A 15272-nucleotide genomic window follows, 5' to 3' on the forward strand; every position below is an offset into this window, starting at 1 on the left:
CAGGTGTTGGTGAGAATGTGGAGAACTCGAATGACATACGCCACTTGTGGGAACGTAAAACGGTGCAGCTGCTTTGGAGAAGTCTGGCAGTTCCTCAAAAAATTAACACAGTTATCACGTGACCCAACAATTCCATTCCTAGGAACTGGAATTCCATTCCAAGAGAACTTAAAAATGCATTCACATAAGAAACTCCTAGCAGCACTATTTATAATTGCTACAAAGTGTAAAGCACCCAAAATGTCTACCAACTGATGAATGGGTAAACAGAACGCAGTCTGTCCGTACGATGGAGTACTACTCAGCCACAAAAAGGAATGACGTGCTGACGTGGGCTCCAACGTGGATGGACCCTGAAAAACACAGTAAGCCAAACAAGCCTGCACACAACGACGTGTGTATTGCAGGCTCCACCTGCACGAAACAGCCAGCACTAGCAAATCCAAAGAGACAGAAAGTAGATTACTGGTTACCTAGGGGTGGGGAAGGGAATGGGGATTAACTACAAACAGGCACAAGGGATCTTACGGGGATGATAGAAAAAACTGGATTGTGGTGATAGGTGCACTACCCAGGAAATTTACTAAAACGCATTGAATTGTATTCCTGTAAGAGATAAATCTTATGCTGTAAAAATTATAGCTCAGTAAGGTTGTTTTTTAAACAAGCCATGAAACCCAAATCTCACTGGGCCCATCCAGTCCTCAGATACCTCTACCCAGGCGTCCTTGCGAGGGAAGGACAGAAGACGCAGAGGGCGTGGATGGAGGGTGGCCGGCCGGGGAGGGGCGTCCTGCCTGCACAACCTCACAGGGCACAGCAGGGAAGCTGCTCAGGGCTGCTCTGCCCAGACTCCTCATCCCTCCAGACTCTGTCTGGCCTGTGCCGCACACCCAGGCCCATCACCTGGAGTGATGGAGCTTAAAGCGAAGATCCAAACGGTCCGGAGTGCCCTGGATGCTCCCAAAGGGCTCTCCCTGTGGCCTGGGGGGCGGCCTGAACAGTACTCTCATACACACCAAGTGTGAAGCCCCCACGTCAGAGTACAGAGAGCCCCAAAGCAGAACCTCCACGAGGCTCCCGGGCGTTCAGATAATTCTAGTGCTAACGTATAGGCCAAGTCCTGGGTGTTAAGACAGGGTGAGACACCAGTGGAATCTAACCTTGCTCACTCACAGAGCTTTCCTCCACCATCTTAGCAATAAGCCTCCATAACCTTTACTACGTTCGTACATTTATCAATAAGTGTGAACACGAGATCTGCTACAGATTAAGCACAGTAACTGTGGGCTGAATTAAATCTACATCTTGATTAATCACCCCCCCCACACACAGCTCCTCTGAAGTTGCAGAGAAACTCTTGGCGACCTGCTTCCTGTCCTTCCCAGTTGGGGTCCCTGACGTGGCCCCGGATTAGAGATGCCCTGCGTCCCCTGGGGTGCACATCTCATGGAGCTGGGGCTTACCACAGCCTTTGGGTCTACTCTAAGGTCGACACAGCAAGTTACACGGACATGTGCTGTGGCTCCATGAACCTGTCTCCCCCCAGACCCTGGACCAAGATGTGCTCAAAGCAAGCAGGCTCCGATATATCTGCTTCCCCGGGACACACAACAGCCCCCCAGCAGAGCTTGCTGAGAGCAGGGTCTTGAGCGCCGAACCTCTCCATGCCATCTCCGAAAAGCTCCTCTCCATCCTCCTCCTCCTCCTCCAGGGGCCCCTCTGTGCCGAGCAGTCCCTCCGACTCATCCTCAAAGGGAGGAAGGTCGCGGCCGGGGCTGGAAGTCAGGGCATCCGTGCGCCGGGAGCTCCGCCCAGGGCTGGAGGTCAGAGGATCGTTGCCTCTCCGCCTCGGGGCCGGGCTGGACGCCACCGTGAAGGACTCGGATGATTCCTGCAAGAGGAGATGGATTGGAGCCGGTGAGGGCCCACTCAGCTTCCTGTACGGTGGCGCCCCCACCCATGGGGTCTCCCTCTCCACGGCTGACCCTGTCCTCCCACGCTGCAAACCCCTCCCAGCCTGCACACTTTGCACCTGCTGTTCCCTCTGCCTGGAACGCTCCCTGAGCCCAGGGCTTCTCCACGCCCGGGGCCGGCTCATTCCTCACACACACCGTGACTCAACCGACCCCGTTTTCTCCAGGACAACCCACTGAGGCTACCTGGTTAGCTGGTTTGCCTGTTTACCGCCTACTCCTCCCCCCAGCACGCGTTCCCGCCCTTCTGGGCCCCCGATGCACCAGGAGCTGCCAAGGGAGACGGGACACGAGAGCGGCCACAACCTAAGGGGTCGGAGACCCAGGTTGGTGGAGGGGCAGTCAGCTGACGAGGCTGCGGACGAAAGCAGCACGATAAGGAGGGCCCGAGCGCGCGGATCGGGCCGGGGGCCCGGGCTGCCGGGGTGGGACCCGCCGGCCTCGCAGACCCGCCCGACTGGAGCACGGGAATCGGCTCCGCGCCCGGCCCCCCACCGCCCGCGCCCCGCACGGCAGACGCACAGACTCCGCCGCGCTCACCGCCATCGCTGCTCAGTGCTCCTCTCCGCTCCGCCAGCAACAGCCAGTTTTCGCGCGAAAAACGGCCCACGTGACCGCCCGTGCCCGGGAAGCGTCTGAGGAAGCACGACGTCATGACGTTGGCGTCCATTTTCGTCACGCCGGCGCTCGGGGGCGGGCCCGAGCGTGCGGCCCCGCCCACGCTGCCCGAGACCCCGCCTAGCCCGCGCTCTGTGCTGCGGGGCCAGCCGAGATGTACGACCTGCTGCTGTGGCCGGCCGGGGGCCTTGTTTTCTGACGTTTTCTTATTGTGTGATGTCAACTCCTCCAAAAGCTCAGGCTGCATCCTTCAAGCGCCGAAAGGCGGGGGATGGTAGGAGGCCAGCTGTGACGTTCTAGTGGGGGTTACCCCCCACCCCCGAGGGAGCCGAGATGCAGGGGTGTTCCAGGTAGCAAGAGCCTCGTGCGCAGAGATGTGGAGAGCAGGGCACGGTGGGCATCTGCAAGCACTTTCCTAGTTCCAGTTAAACCGCTTGTGATGTTCAGGAAGGGACAAAAATTGAGGCTGGAGAGCCCAGGTCAAGAAAGATCACCAAGTCTTTCTACTGAGCTGGCCTGAGGGCAGTGGAGAGCTACGTGGGTTTTAGGAGAATCCCTCAGGCTGCCAGGGGTGGACGTAGATTGAGGCAGGTTGGAAGCAGTTACAGTTGGTTCCAAATCTGCGGATTCAACCAACAGGGTGGTTAGAAAAGAAGTTTTTTAATTCCAGAAAGTTCCAAAAATCAAAGCTTGATTTTGCTGTAGGCCAGCTAACTATTTACACAGCATTTACACCTATTTGCATAGCATTTACACCTATTTGCATAGCATTTACATTGTACTAGGTATTGTAAGTAATCTAGAAATGACAACACATACAGGAGAGTGTACCTAGGTTATGTGCAAATATTGCACCATTTTATATGAGACTTTAGCATCCTTGAATTTGGGTATCTGCAGGTAGCCTGAAACAAACCTCCCAAGGATACAGAGGGACGAGTATGCTGCGATTCTTCGTCCGGGTACAGGCAGCCTGGGCTAGGGCAGGCAAGCAGGGCAGGGCTGGATCTCAGCCCTCTTGCCCTGGCACTTTTGTGCGGTGAACAAGCATCTCGGGATGGGGCCCCGGGTAGGGGCGGGAGTGATGACGAGGAGGGGAAATATCCAAGACATATTCAGGAGATGGAGTCTCTCGGTCCTGGGGACCGGGGACAGCAAAAGGGAGGCACCCAGGATGGCAGCAGGATTCTGGCTTGGGTGGGTGACAGCGCCACCTCTGAGATGGGGGCGCGGGAGGAAGACAGGGAAGGAATCCAGCAGCTTAAAACAGCTGCCATGTTGTCTCAGTGTCCGCGGGCCCGGGCCCGGGCCTGGGCAGGGCTTGCTGGATGCCTCTGCCTCATGGTCCGGCTGCTGAGCCAAGCACTTGTGTCTCTTATTTAGGGAGCCCGGTCCTGCAGCAGCATCTCCTCCTGTCAGCCATGCCTCGGGAGGAACACCACCCTGAGCCTGGTGCAGGCGAGGGACGGAACCTGAGAGTCAGATCTTTATCTACTGAACTACCATCCAGGGAAGCTCGCTGCTGCCACGCTCTGTCTGGTGTGCAGGGGGCACTGCAGTGAGTCAGCCCTCCTCTGCCCTGGAGGGAGGGGAGATAGATACCCTCATTACTCCACAAATGAAATCCCACTGAAACCTATGCGTGGGGCCCAAAACTCAGAGTACAAAATGCAGAATCGCACATGGTGTAGTAAGAGCAAACTCCCGCCTCCTCCCACGCCCGCTCCAAGGTGTCTGTACTGTCTCAAAATACAAAGATGGAGGGAGGGGGGTCATTTGGCTTAGTTACCGATTCTCCATTTCTCCTCCTTCCTGGCACAGGGTGGAAGGGAAGTTTCCTGCCCCTGGAGGTCAGAAGTGGCCTATGACTTGTTTTGCCGATTAAAGGTGTGCAGGGGGAATGCATGTAACTTCCTGGCAGAAACTCTTGGAGCTGTCCACTCAGGAAGACAGGCGCCTCATGGAGCTCAGCCTCTCTCGGCTGATACAGAAACTGCATGCTGACCAAGGTCCAGATAAACTGGGTCCCAGATGGTCACAAGGCAGCGGCTTCCTCACCTTCCCCTTGTTCAGAACAGGAGCAAGGCAAAGACTGGGGCCCAGTCTCATTCCAGCCCAGCTGTGAAACAAGTGTGGTGTCACGAGGTGTGTATCTTGGGGCTACTGTGATCAGTGGGTGCCTACGACAAGCGCCAGGCCCTGAGTCAGCCTCCGCACGTTCAGGGAACGTGATAAGCATGGCCCTGTCCTCACGACACTGACATTCTAGTTGGGGGAGGCTGATGCTGAACTAGGAAGTGACTAAATGAACATGAACTCGTTAGAGAGACTGTGCTGCTGTGTAAGCAGACGGGGCAGGTCGTTCCCGAGAAAGAGAACCAGGAATGGCTTTCTTGACATAAGAGAAGCCATTTTTGGCTTGGTTGGGATGGAAGCCTGGCCACAGTGCTTACCCTTAAACAGGTCTCAGTAATGAATGATCTTAAAGGAACAAAAGAATGCAGAAACAAACTGTTATCAGGTGAGAGAAGTAACAACGCTAGACAACGTATCAGTTGTAAAGATTCCCTGTTCTGATTCAATGGCAAAAATTAGCCTGAAGAGCTCAACCATCAGATCAACTGGACCCTAAGGGAGGATGACGGTGACCACCTCTGAGCCTCATGACTTCAATTAACTAAAACTTAGACTGCCCAAGCCCCTTGATGAATACGCATGTACCCTTAGCTTAAAACGTCCCCAATTTTGTTGTTTGGGGAAGCACGAATTTGGGAAAAGTCCCCTATGTCCTCCTTACTTACTGCAAGTGATCAGTTCTTCCTTCTCCTGCTCTTTGCCTTGGTTGTGTCTTTCCGCTCGACGTCCACCAACAGACGAACCCAGTTTTGGTAACACTGGGAATGAAATAAAGGGGCTTTGTGTGACAGAGACTGGACAGCTACTTTGGCTAGGGTGTCAAGCAGGAGAGGGGGGTCATGTGACAGGAGCCAGGCCGGGGTGGGGGTGGGGGGACAGGTGCAGACCCACAAGCAGGAACAAGCCTTGGTATAGCCAAAAAACAGAAACAGAGACCAGTATGGCTTGAGCACCCAGTGAGGAGCGGGTGGGAGGGATATGTTGGGAGGGATAAGGACTCAGAAGCAGGAGGGGCCTGACATGGTGGAACCCGGGAAAGGGGAAAGAGGAGTGAACACAGCAGGGACGCAGGAGGTTAATCCAGGAAGGCTTCCAGGAGTTGGCTGCCTGTAGTTAGAGGTGAGAGGAGGCGGATCAAACCCCAGTTCTGGGCTTTGTCACTTCCTGGTCCTGTCGCTTCGGTCAAGCACTTAACGTCTCAGCCTCAGGTTCTCCTGAAATGCGACTAATTACAGCTGTTCTGAAGAGCTGCCGTGAGGCGGAGGGTGCGCAGCACTGCGTCGACCGCGGCCGCGAGGACAGGTGCGCGGGGGACGCGCCGGTCCGGGCGGAGCTTGTCCCCCGGGACCAGAGGTCCTCAGGCAGGCGGCGGAGGCTCCTCCCCGGACGCTCGGTTGCCGCCTGCGGGAGAAAGGTCGCGGGCGAGGGTGGGGGGGGGCGCGCAGGTCGCGGACAGCTGAGGACAAGGCCCCTTGCGGCCGAGAGTGCCGTGCGCTGTCTCTTTAAGAGGTTGGCGAGCCGCCCCGCCCCCTGGGGATCTGATTGGCTCCTCCCGCTACGTGCGCCCTCTTTTCTGCGTAACCCCATTCCTATAGGCCGCTGCGGACTGGGGGCGGGCCTGCGTGCCGCAAGTAGGGACAGTGGCTGTTTCGCAGTTTCGGCGGAACGAAAAGGACGCGCCAGCCTTCCGGGTCACTGCTGTCGGAAGGGCCGCGCGGTGTCGGGCCCGACGGCGTCTCCCTACCTGCCCGCCCGCCCACCCACCCAGTCTGCGGGAGCCAGCCGCCCGCGCCTCTTGGGCGACGCTCCCCGGCCCGAGCGCCGGAGGCCGAGTCCCGCGGCCTTGCGGGGTCCGCGGCCGGCGGCGGATGGGCGGCCGGGGCCTCAGGTAAGGAGGGGACCCCCTCTCCTGCCCCAGCTGCGGGAACTGATCCCGGCGGCCCCCGTCCCGCCTGCCGCTCCTGCCGCCGGGAGCGACCCTCCCGCCCAGAGGCAGGCAGGGGGCGCAGAGGGCCGGCGTCCTGGGTCCCCGGGGAGGCCGGGCTTGCGGACCCTGCGATCCAGGTCGTGCGGGAAGACGTCCCTGCGAGTGGCCGAGTCCCACTTCCGGCTCCCCGGGCCCGAGAGGGCGGGGGTCCACTGGATAGGGAGCGAGGAGTGACCTGCCCTCACGCTGCAGTAGGGATGGGGCCGAGAGCCTCCCAGATGGTCCTCCCACTCCCCAGAAGGGCTGGGCCGCACTCTGCTGGACATTCATTTGTCCACTCACAACGTTTGCTGTCCTGGGGGGCTGGGTCATGAGATGCGTGGGCTGAACAACACACAGCGAGGGTCGCTTCAGACAGAGATAGTCAGGGAGGGCTTCTCAGAGGAGGTGGCCCGAATGGTGAGCCGCAGCTGGGAAGGAGTACGCACCGGGGTCCTGAGGTAGGAACAGCACAGCAGCTTGGAGAACAGGCTGAAAGATGGGCTGCAGAGTGGAAGGGAATCGTCAGGGCAGTTGGCAGGGATGAGGCCAGGTTGGACCTTGAAGGCCCAGGGCTGTCCTTCCTCCTGGGGGCTCCTGGCAGGGTCCACCTCCCCCCACCCCAAGGCTGAAGAATTAGGGGGTTGGCTCTGTCCTGTGGAGTCTTCCTCACCCTGTTTCGGTTCCAGGGTTTTAAGGCTCATCAACCAGCTCCGGTCGGAAGCCCTGAGAGGCGTTTAAGCAGCAGCCTCTCTGCTCAGGGTTTTGTTTGCCCCAGCGTTCCCCATCCAGTAGCTCTGGGTGGTCAGACCCACTGCACAGATGAGAGATGGGAAAGCGGAGGCCCACAGAGGGAAAGGTCCTTCTGGTCCAGGGTCTCACAGCAGGTCCAGCCCGCAGGACCCTAGCCAGTTGGCATCCTGCCCACAGAGGAAGGGAGGGAGGTGGGCGGGAAGAGGCCTCTGGAATGTTAGTGAGGTCAGGAGAGTCCTTCCCAGGTGGAAGAAACGCCCCAGACGGTGCCCCAGAGCACTTGGCATCCCAGGAACTTGCCCTCTGAGAATTCCCTTCCCCATGCCTCTGGTCTGGCTTCACCCCTCCCTTCCCTGCCCTCAGCCAGCCTTCCCACCATCCCCTTTCCTGAGCACCCCTTACTTTGCCACTGCTTGGGCTTCTGCCAGCAAGGCCAGGAGCTCACCTGTGGTGGGGAGAGGGGAATACAGGCCACAGGCGGACCTGTCTCAGCCTCTTTCCCCTTTGTGTGATGGGATGTTAGCAGCCCCCTCTCTTGGAGGCTGGTGTGGCGGCTCAGCAGGTGATCCCGTGGAAAGCCTCAACTGCACACGGGCAGGGAAGGGTGCATTGTCCTTTTTATCATGGCTTCAGTGATTTTGTGAGCTTTGACACATAGTGGCAATTCCGGTGTGGCTCAAGTGTGGTTCTGGGGCCAACAGAGCAGCAGTGCCAGCTGGGAGGGTGTTAGAGACGCAGACTCTCAGCCCCCAGACCTGCCTGACCCGAATCTGCTTCTCACCAACACTCCACTGTGGATCAAACCCGGCTGCAGTGGAGACACCAAGGCCCCAGGAGGGGCCCCTGGCAAGTTGCCGGTTGGGGGCCTGCGCTCTGGAGACAGAGAGTCTGCGCTGCCCGGCTCCGGGCTCTGTGCAGGGGGTGACATAAGCACCTCCCTGCAGGGTGGCAGGGCTCCGTGAGCCTTCTCTGCAGTTATTACAGAGCTAGCAGGGCTTGGTGGAGGGGGCTTAGCTGACGCTCTCCTTCCTCACCTCAGACTCCGTAGCAAGTGGCGCTTGGACCCGTGAACCAGATCCTTCCCTGCTGCACGTCCCCCAGCCCCTCCTCCGGGAGGAAGAGCAGCAGTTACCTTTCTGTGTGTGACCTTTTGTAGACATTCACTTCTCTGGTCTTGCTTGATCCTTACAGCAGCCTTGCTGGGGGGGGCGGTGTTATTGTCCTGTGACACCCAGAGAGGGGAAAGACTCCCCCAAGGTCACGGAGAAAGAACCTGGCAGAGCCAGAAGCACAAGCAAGGTCTACGCGACTGAGAGTCAAACCGGCCTACGCAGGAAAGGGAGCTTGTTGGATTCTGTAACTGAAAAGTCCGGCCTGGGGTGCGGGCATCTACCTTCAGGTGTGGCTGGATCCAGGGGCTCCTGCAAGGCTCCATCTCCAGGATCTATTTCCATCAGTCTCACCTCTGTGTTGGCTTTCTTTCCACGTGGGACTCCAATGTGCACATTCCCTGGAGTGGTGGAGGGGTGGAGTCAGCAGTACCTAAACCCTGTGGATGGGGACTGGGGTGCTGAGGTGCCCGCACGGGAAAATAGGGTGCTGGACAGGCAAGGCCATGAGAAGCCCTCTGACCGCCCCCCCTCCCCGCTCTATCCGGCCCTCCTGCTTCTGTCCCCATTCATCCCCACGGGCTTCTCTGCCGTGTGGGGTCCCTGCAGGACGTCAGGCAGCCCTGGGCCCCGACCCTGTGTCACATGGGCACCCTGCGCCCTGCTCAGGTGCCCCGCGCCGTGCCACACCACCCCCACTCCGAAACCTCTGGCTTACAGCAGCCGAGGCTCAGCTTCTGGCTCCGGCAAGGGGCCCCTGTCCTGAACGCAGGGCATCAAGGAGGGTCCTGCAACGGCGGGGCACCTTGTTAGCGAGGCAGAGGGGCAGTGTCACGGGGACACGGGGCTGGGCGCCCCGAGGCTCGGGCCAGAGCCCCGGCCTCAGCCTGCCCTGCCGTCTTCCCTCACCCCAACGTGCATCTGTCTGTGGGTCTTGCTGGCCAGCCCTCCCCAAGGGGTCCCAGATCCCTCCACTCCTCCCCCGCTGCCCCCGCCGGTTCGGCCACTGTCCTCGCCGGCCTGGCGGGGCACTCCTCGGTCTCCCTGCCCCGCCACGGCAGCCTCTCCACGTGGGAGCGGGGCCGCGTCGCCCGCCTTCCTACACCTCCTGTTGCATTTAAAGTGAGCTCACCGTGCCGGTGGTCCCGGCTGACCTGGCCCCTGCCCTTTCTCCTCTCTCTCCCAGCCTGCTCTTTGCCCTCTGAACAGGCCAAGACTGTGTTTTCTTCTTAGCACTTACCTCTACGAGAGGTTTGCTTCTGAAGGATGGTATTCGTGCTGGCTGTCGGCCTCCCCTCCGAGAATGAGGGCCCCAAGAGGGCAGGTGCGTCCTGGCACCTGGACCTGCCGGCTCAGAGCAGGTGCTCGGCCGCGTCAGCACCGGTGGAAGGGTGCAGAGCGCGGGAACGGGGAGGAAACCAGCTTCTTTCCTTGGACCTGCCGTGTCAGGCACACGTTCTCGCCTGCAGTACCTCCCGTCCTTGCTGTATCCTCAGGCTGCCGGGGGGGCGCCATCCCAGAGCCGCTGGGTGGCCTGTGGGAGAGAAGGATGGGGATCCTGAGCCCTACGTCCCGGCCCTCCCGCTTCGGAATCTCCCCACTTTCGGCAGAGCAGCGCTCGTTCCACAGCTTGGCCCGCGGGGTGCTGCCCTGCAGGCCTGCTGTCCAGGGACGTGAAAGCAGCACGAGCACGGGATCCTGTTGCTTCGCTGCAAGCCCTGCAGGAGGTGTCCTGCGCTGCTCCTCGCTGAACGGGAGACCTGCGCTCTCAGCATAAACGATTCATCTTTTCCATTTCTTTAAATCTACTGAAGCGTAACCCATACGGAAAATCGCTCGGATCACAGGTGCGTGGCTCCATGAACCGCGACACTGGAGCACGCCAGCATGCCCGCCACCGGGTCGTGTCTCCAGGGCTGGCCCCGCGCCCTCGGCCCTCCACAGGACGCCCCTCCTGGTGCCCGTGTAGGGGCAGGCCGCGTGCCCACAGCTGGCCGGGCTCTGCTCAGTGCCCGGCTGCCAGGCCCTCCGTGTCACCGCAGGGCAGGAGTCACTCTCATTTCTGGCCGGCGTTCCACCGGCCACGCGGACGCCCCGCTGCCGTGTCAGTTCTGCTGACGGGGGCACTTGGGCTGCTCCCGCCTGGGGCTGTCGCGAATGGCCCAGAAACGGGGGCGCCGGGTCAGGAGCCCAGTCTGTTCAGTCATCGTTTTAAACGCTGGCATCTGTCACGTCCCGCTGCCGCCCGGGCCCATGTGCTCCCTGCGACGTGCTGCTGCCGCCGTCCGGTCCCCGACACAGAGCCGACAGCGAGGAATGGCCCCTGTCAGGGGCTGGGTTGCGACCCGGGCGGGAGGGAGCGCCACACCTGCCCCCCACCTGCTGGCCCCCACCACCCACCAGAGGCCCAGGGCTGCACAGCCCCTGCGCTGCTCACGTGGTGGCTCTCACCCCCCAGGGCCAGCGGCTGGCGGGATGGACACCCCGGAGGAGGAGATCTGGGCCAGCGGGGCCCCGCCCCCGGCGCCCAACATCAGTGTGCCGCACCGCTGTCTGCTGCTGCTCTACGAGGACATCGGCACCTCTAGGTGAGGCCGGCACAGTCGTGCCGGGCTGCGTGACGAGGGGTTTCCGGGGTCAGGTGTGTGTGTGTGAGTGTGAGTGTGAGTGTGTGTGTGTGTGTGTGTGTGAGAGAGAGAGAGAGAGAGAGAGAGAGAGAGAGAGAGAGCGAGAGAGAGAGCGCCGGGTGGGCTGCAGACAAAACCCCAGCAGTGAGCCGCCTTCTGCACCCCCCTGCTAGGGTCCGGTACTGGGACCTCTTGCTGCTCGTCCCCAACGTGCTGTTCTTCATCTTCCTGCTCTGGAAGCTTCCGTTTGCTCGGGCCAAGATTCGAGTCACCTCCAGCCCCATTTTTATCACCTTCTATATCCTGGTGAGTTCATTCCAGTTGGTGACAGAAAACCCAACTCCAACTGCCTTAAGCTGTCTTTGTAATGAAGAACCAGCTTCGGGTATGGCTGGATCCAGGGCATTAACTGATGTCAGCAGGACTGTCTCTCTGTCTGCATCTCTGCTCTCCTCTGGCCTTATCGCAGATGAGTTCTCCCCATAAGGTATCAGAGGTAGCCAAGAGCAGCTCTGAGCTAACCTCCCTGCCAACTCCAGCAGAAGGGTACCTCTTTCCTGATGCTGCAGTGTTGATCTGCAATTCCCTCTGAGTGGCCCACCTTGGAAACCCTGTTCATCCCTGAGCCAGACTCTGTGACTAGCAGGGAAAGGGACACTTTGGAGCTGGGATGGTGGGGTCAGCTCAGCCAGACTGTATGGACTGAGGAGGGGTGGTGGTCCCAGGAAGAAAATTGGGGAATGGTTACTAGAGGGAAGGGGAATGGATGCTGGGCTGGGGAAAAAGCCCACTGCATTCTGAACCCCAGCTGTGCTGAGTGACCGTGGGCCAACAACTTGGCCTCTCTGGACCTCAGTGCCCTCCTACACGACGTGACGTGGACCTGCTTTAGTCTGCGGTGCTCCCGTGAGCACCCAGTGAGATTGCGCAGAGCTCCAGCCCCGTGGGGGCCCGCACACCGTGGGCACATGGCCCTGAGTGGTGTCACCCTCCCTGAGATGGGACATGGTTTTCAAGGCACAAAGGACAGAGTGTACAAATCTGGGCTCTTCTGTTCATATGTGTCAGAAAACTGAACTTAAGCTCACAGAAGCCTGGGGTGGGGTGGGGTGGGGTGGGGTGGGTGGGGGCGGGGTAGTAGTGACTGAGAAACTGACAGTCCCAGCTGGATCCCAGGGTGCCGTCTCCCTGTATTTCGCAGACGAGGTGCAGCACAGACAGGTCCCAGAGGCAGCGAGCGGCAGGTCCGGGACTAGAACCCGGCAGGCTGGCTGCACCACGTCACCCTAACAAGCCTTCCCAGGCTGTCAGCGTAGCCAGGAAGCCAAGGCCCAGAGGGGAGGCCAGGCCTCCCTGCATCCCACCCAGGCGGCTCGTTTAGTGTGGAATCCTTCCATTCTTGAGGAATTGAGGGCTCCTGCAGACGTGGGGTGTGGGGTGCAGGCCCTGCGATTCCCGGAGCTCTTGTCCCCCGACGCCAACCTCCCAACCCCTCTCTCACTCACCAGGTGTTCGTGGTGGCGCTGGTGGGCATCGCCCGGGCCGTGGTGTCCATGACGGTCAGCGCCTCAGATGCTGCGACTGTAGCTGATAAGGTGGGGCTGGGCCTGCTGGCAGGGCTGCTGGGCACTGGGAGGGGGCAGCCGGCCCCCAGGCTGACGCTCTGCCCGCTCTGTGTCCAGATCCTGTGGGAGATTACCCGCTTCTTCCTGCTGGCCATCGAGCTGAGCGTGGTCATCCTGGGCCTCGCCTTTGGTGCGTCTGCTGCTGCGGCCAGGGCTCCCCTGCCCCTCCCTGGCTGGGGCCGACCCCACCGTGGTTCCCTAGGCTGGCTCCCGCTGACTGACCAGCACGTTTCTTCCAGGTCACCTGGAGAGCAAGTCGAGCATCAAGCGGGTGCTGGCCATCACCACGGTGCTGGCCCTGGCCTACTCCGTCACCCAGGTGAGGTGGGGGAGGGCAGCCCCGGGGGTCACCGGGGCTGGGCATCCACTGCCTTCGGGCCCTGAGTCAGAGTTGAGTGTGCAGTGGCTCAGACTTTAAATGCAGCTAAGGAATCCCCTGGGCTGCTGGCTAACAAGGCAGGTTCTGGGCCTCTCCAATTCCGATCCAGTAGGTTGAACCTACCGTTTCAACAAGCAGTCCGGGTAGGGAGAGTGCAGGTCTGTAGATCCCACTGAGACCCGTGCGTCCAGAGACCCCTTTCTTACTTGGGGGCTGCCCCTCCCCGGGCCTGTTCTGAGGGCTGGAGCTGCGGGGCAGGGCGTGGCCGGAGAGCTGGCTAGAGCAGGGGACGGAGCGCCAGGCAGAGCGGGGCTTGGTGTGGTGGGGAGCCCAGGGACGGGGCGTTCCAGGTCCAGGAGCCCCTGAGACCCTCCCCTGCCCGCCGCTGCAGGGCACGCTGGAGATCCTGTACCCGGATGCCCACCTGTCGGCTGAGGACTTCAACATCTACGGGCACGGGGGCCGCCAGTTCTGGCTCGTCAGCTCCTGCTTCTTCTTCCTGGTGAGCTGGGGGTTGGCCGGAGCCTCGGGCACGGCCTGCTAGCGGGCTCAGCACTGGGCAGGAGCTCCCTGCGTCCCGGTCAGCGCCAGTGTCTCCGCAGGTCTACTCTCTGGTGGTCGTGCTCCCCAAGACCCCGCTGAAGGAGCGCATCTCCCTGCCCTGTGAGCGCCTGGGGACGGGGCTGGGCGCGGGGTGGGCTGTTGGCCTTGCGGGGGCCTGGAGCGGACGGCTCTGGGTGGGTGGGAAGCAGGGAGCCGGTCCGGTCCCGACACCTGGGCAGGACCTCATGCGCGCCCACCCTGCAGCACGAAGGAGCTTCTACGTGTACGCGGGCATCCTGGCGCTGCTCAACCTGCTGCAGGGGCTGGGGAGCGCGCTGCTGTGCGCAGACGTCATCGAGGGGCTCTGGTAAGCGGCCGGGGCCGGGGGTGGCCGGGAGGGGGCCGGGGGGCGGCGGGGAGGGGGCGGGGGCCGGCCGGGTCGCTCCGCCGCAACCCTAACCTGCCCGTCCTCCCAGCTGCGTGGACGCCACCACCTTCCTCTACTTCAGCTTCTTCGCGCCCCTCATCTACGTGGCCTTCCTGCGGGGCTTCTTCGGGTGAGTCCTCCCGCGGGGGCTGCAGGGAGGGGGACTGGGGGGCGGGGTTCCAGGTGGCGCTCTGGGCTTGTTCGCCCCCAGCTTCCAGGCTGCGGGCGCCCCCGCGTGGCCGCCGTCGGGATCACGCCTTCTGCCTCTTGGGCGTGCGCAGCCGCCACTGCAGCATCCCAGCCTCTGGGCTCGGGGCTGGGGGGCAGCTCAGGCTGGGGCCGGAGCTTGAGGAGGCGGACAGGGTACATGTGTGTACATGCACGTGCGTGCGGATATACGTGCACACTCGGGCGCGCACACATATGCATGCGCCCCTATAAACATACACACACGTATACAGATGTATACGTGTGTAACGTGCATGTGCGCACACATAAACTTGTACACATATATGCGTTTATGTGCACATGCATGCATATACCACACCCATACAGGCACGCATAGGTTCACACAGATATATATAAATACAGACATAACACATTACGTACACAACACACAAAGACGTGCACTTTTCTCACGAGAGAGACAGGCCGTGCCTGCTGATCTGCACTGTGTTTTTCATTTAAGGATAGATCAGCTCATTCCTCAGCACCTGCTGCAGCCACCGACACAACAGGGAACAAAGCAGACACAAACCCCTGAGCTCGCGGAGCTTGTGTTCCATCTGGGGGCAACCGGAGTGGGGAGCAGTGTTGGGGGGAGTCCAGTGTGTCTGTGAATGTGGGGTGGGGTACACTTTTGTGACTCAGACGTGGTAGAAGCAGGCGTTCTGCCCCCAGCTCCCCCTTCCCTGCCTGCCAGGTCTGAGGGTGGGCTGCAGGGGTGCCTCAGCTCTGGAGCAAGAAGGACTAGACTGGATCCTCCCAGCCCTGATGTGCCTGACCTCACACGTGATTCATCTCCCTGGCCTCAGGCTCCTTTTTGTAAATGGGGAGTGAGGCTTTCTCCCTGGACAGTTACCCAGAGGACTGAAGACAGGCGGGCACCTGGTG

General features: G+C 60.7%; 2 protein-coding genes and 1 long non-coding RNA gene across 16 annotated transcripts in view; 1 reads left to right on the forward strand and 2 right to left on the reverse strand.

The window, feature by feature from the left end:
- MCM2 (minichromosome maintenance complex component 2) overlaps window positions 1-6011 on the reverse strand; it is a 21733-nt gene extending 15722 nt beyond the window's left edge. Inside the window, exons 1-4 of one of the 6 annotated variants that reach the window (XM_067755668.1) lie at window positions 5871-6011; window positions 5396-5488; window positions 2499-3214; window positions 1662-1894 (exon numbers count right to left, since the gene is read on the reverse strand). In XM_067755668.1, coding sequence (XP_067611769.1) covers window positions 1662-1894; window positions 2499-2522 — 257 coding nt within the window. In that variant the 5' untranslated portion in view covers window positions 2523-3214; window positions 5396-5488; window positions 5871-6011. Of the gene's footprint in view, window positions 1-1661; window positions 1895-2498; window positions 3215-5391; window positions 5619-5870 lie in introns of those variants that run through there. The other 5 variants (XM_067755671.1, XM_067755667.1, XM_067755670.1 and 2 more) reach the window with 5 other exon arrangements.
- TPRA1 (transmembrane protein adipocyte associated 1) overlaps window positions 5718-15272 on the forward strand; it is a 10564-nt gene continuing 1009 nt past the window's right edge. Inside the window, exons 1-11 of one of the 7 annotated variants that reach the window (XM_067755695.1) lie at window positions 5903-6032; window positions 6326-6618; window positions 11017-11146; window positions 11359-11491; window positions 12694-12780; window positions 12868-12940; window positions 13050-13129; window positions 13581-13691; window positions 13792-13852; window positions 13997-14099; window positions 14209-14289. In XM_067755695.1, the coding sequence (XP_067611796.1) occupies window positions 11034-11146; window positions 11359-11491; window positions 12694-12780; window positions 12868-12940; window positions 13050-13129; window positions 13581-13691; window positions 13792-13852; window positions 13997-14099; window positions 14209-14289 (842 nt within the window). In that variant the 5' untranslated portion in view covers window positions 5903-6032; window positions 6326-6618; window positions 11017-11033. Of the gene's footprint in view, window positions 5850-5893; window positions 6033-6325; window positions 6619-10047; window positions 10406-10429; window positions 11147-11358; window positions 11492-12693; window positions 12781-12867; window positions 12941-13049; window positions 13130-13580; window positions 13692-13791; window positions 13853-13996; window positions 14100-14208; window positions 14290-15272 lie in introns of those variants that run through there. The other 6 variants (XM_067755698.1, XM_067755696.1, XM_067755697.1 and 3 more) reach the window with 6 other exon arrangements.
- LOC137232849 (uncharacterized) overlaps window positions 13617-15272 on the reverse strand; it is a 16604-nt gene continuing 14948 nt past the window's right edge. The window contains exon 5 of one of the 3 annotated variants that reach the window (XR_010947214.1): window positions 13617-14872. This is a non-coding gene — a long non-coding RNA (uncharacterized lncRNA). Of the gene's footprint in view, window positions 14993-15272 lie in introns of all 3 variants that reach the window. The other 2 variants (XR_010947213.1, XR_010947212.1) reach the window with 2 other exon arrangements.

This window comes from Pseudorca crassidens, chromosome 10, assembly GCF_039906515.1.
Source record: "Pseudorca crassidens isolate mPseCra1 chromosome 10, mPseCra1.hap1, whole genome shotgun sequence".
Classification (NCBI taxonomy): domain Eukaryota; kingdom Metazoa; phylum Chordata; class Mammalia; order Artiodactyla; family Delphinidae; genus Pseudorca; species Pseudorca crassidens.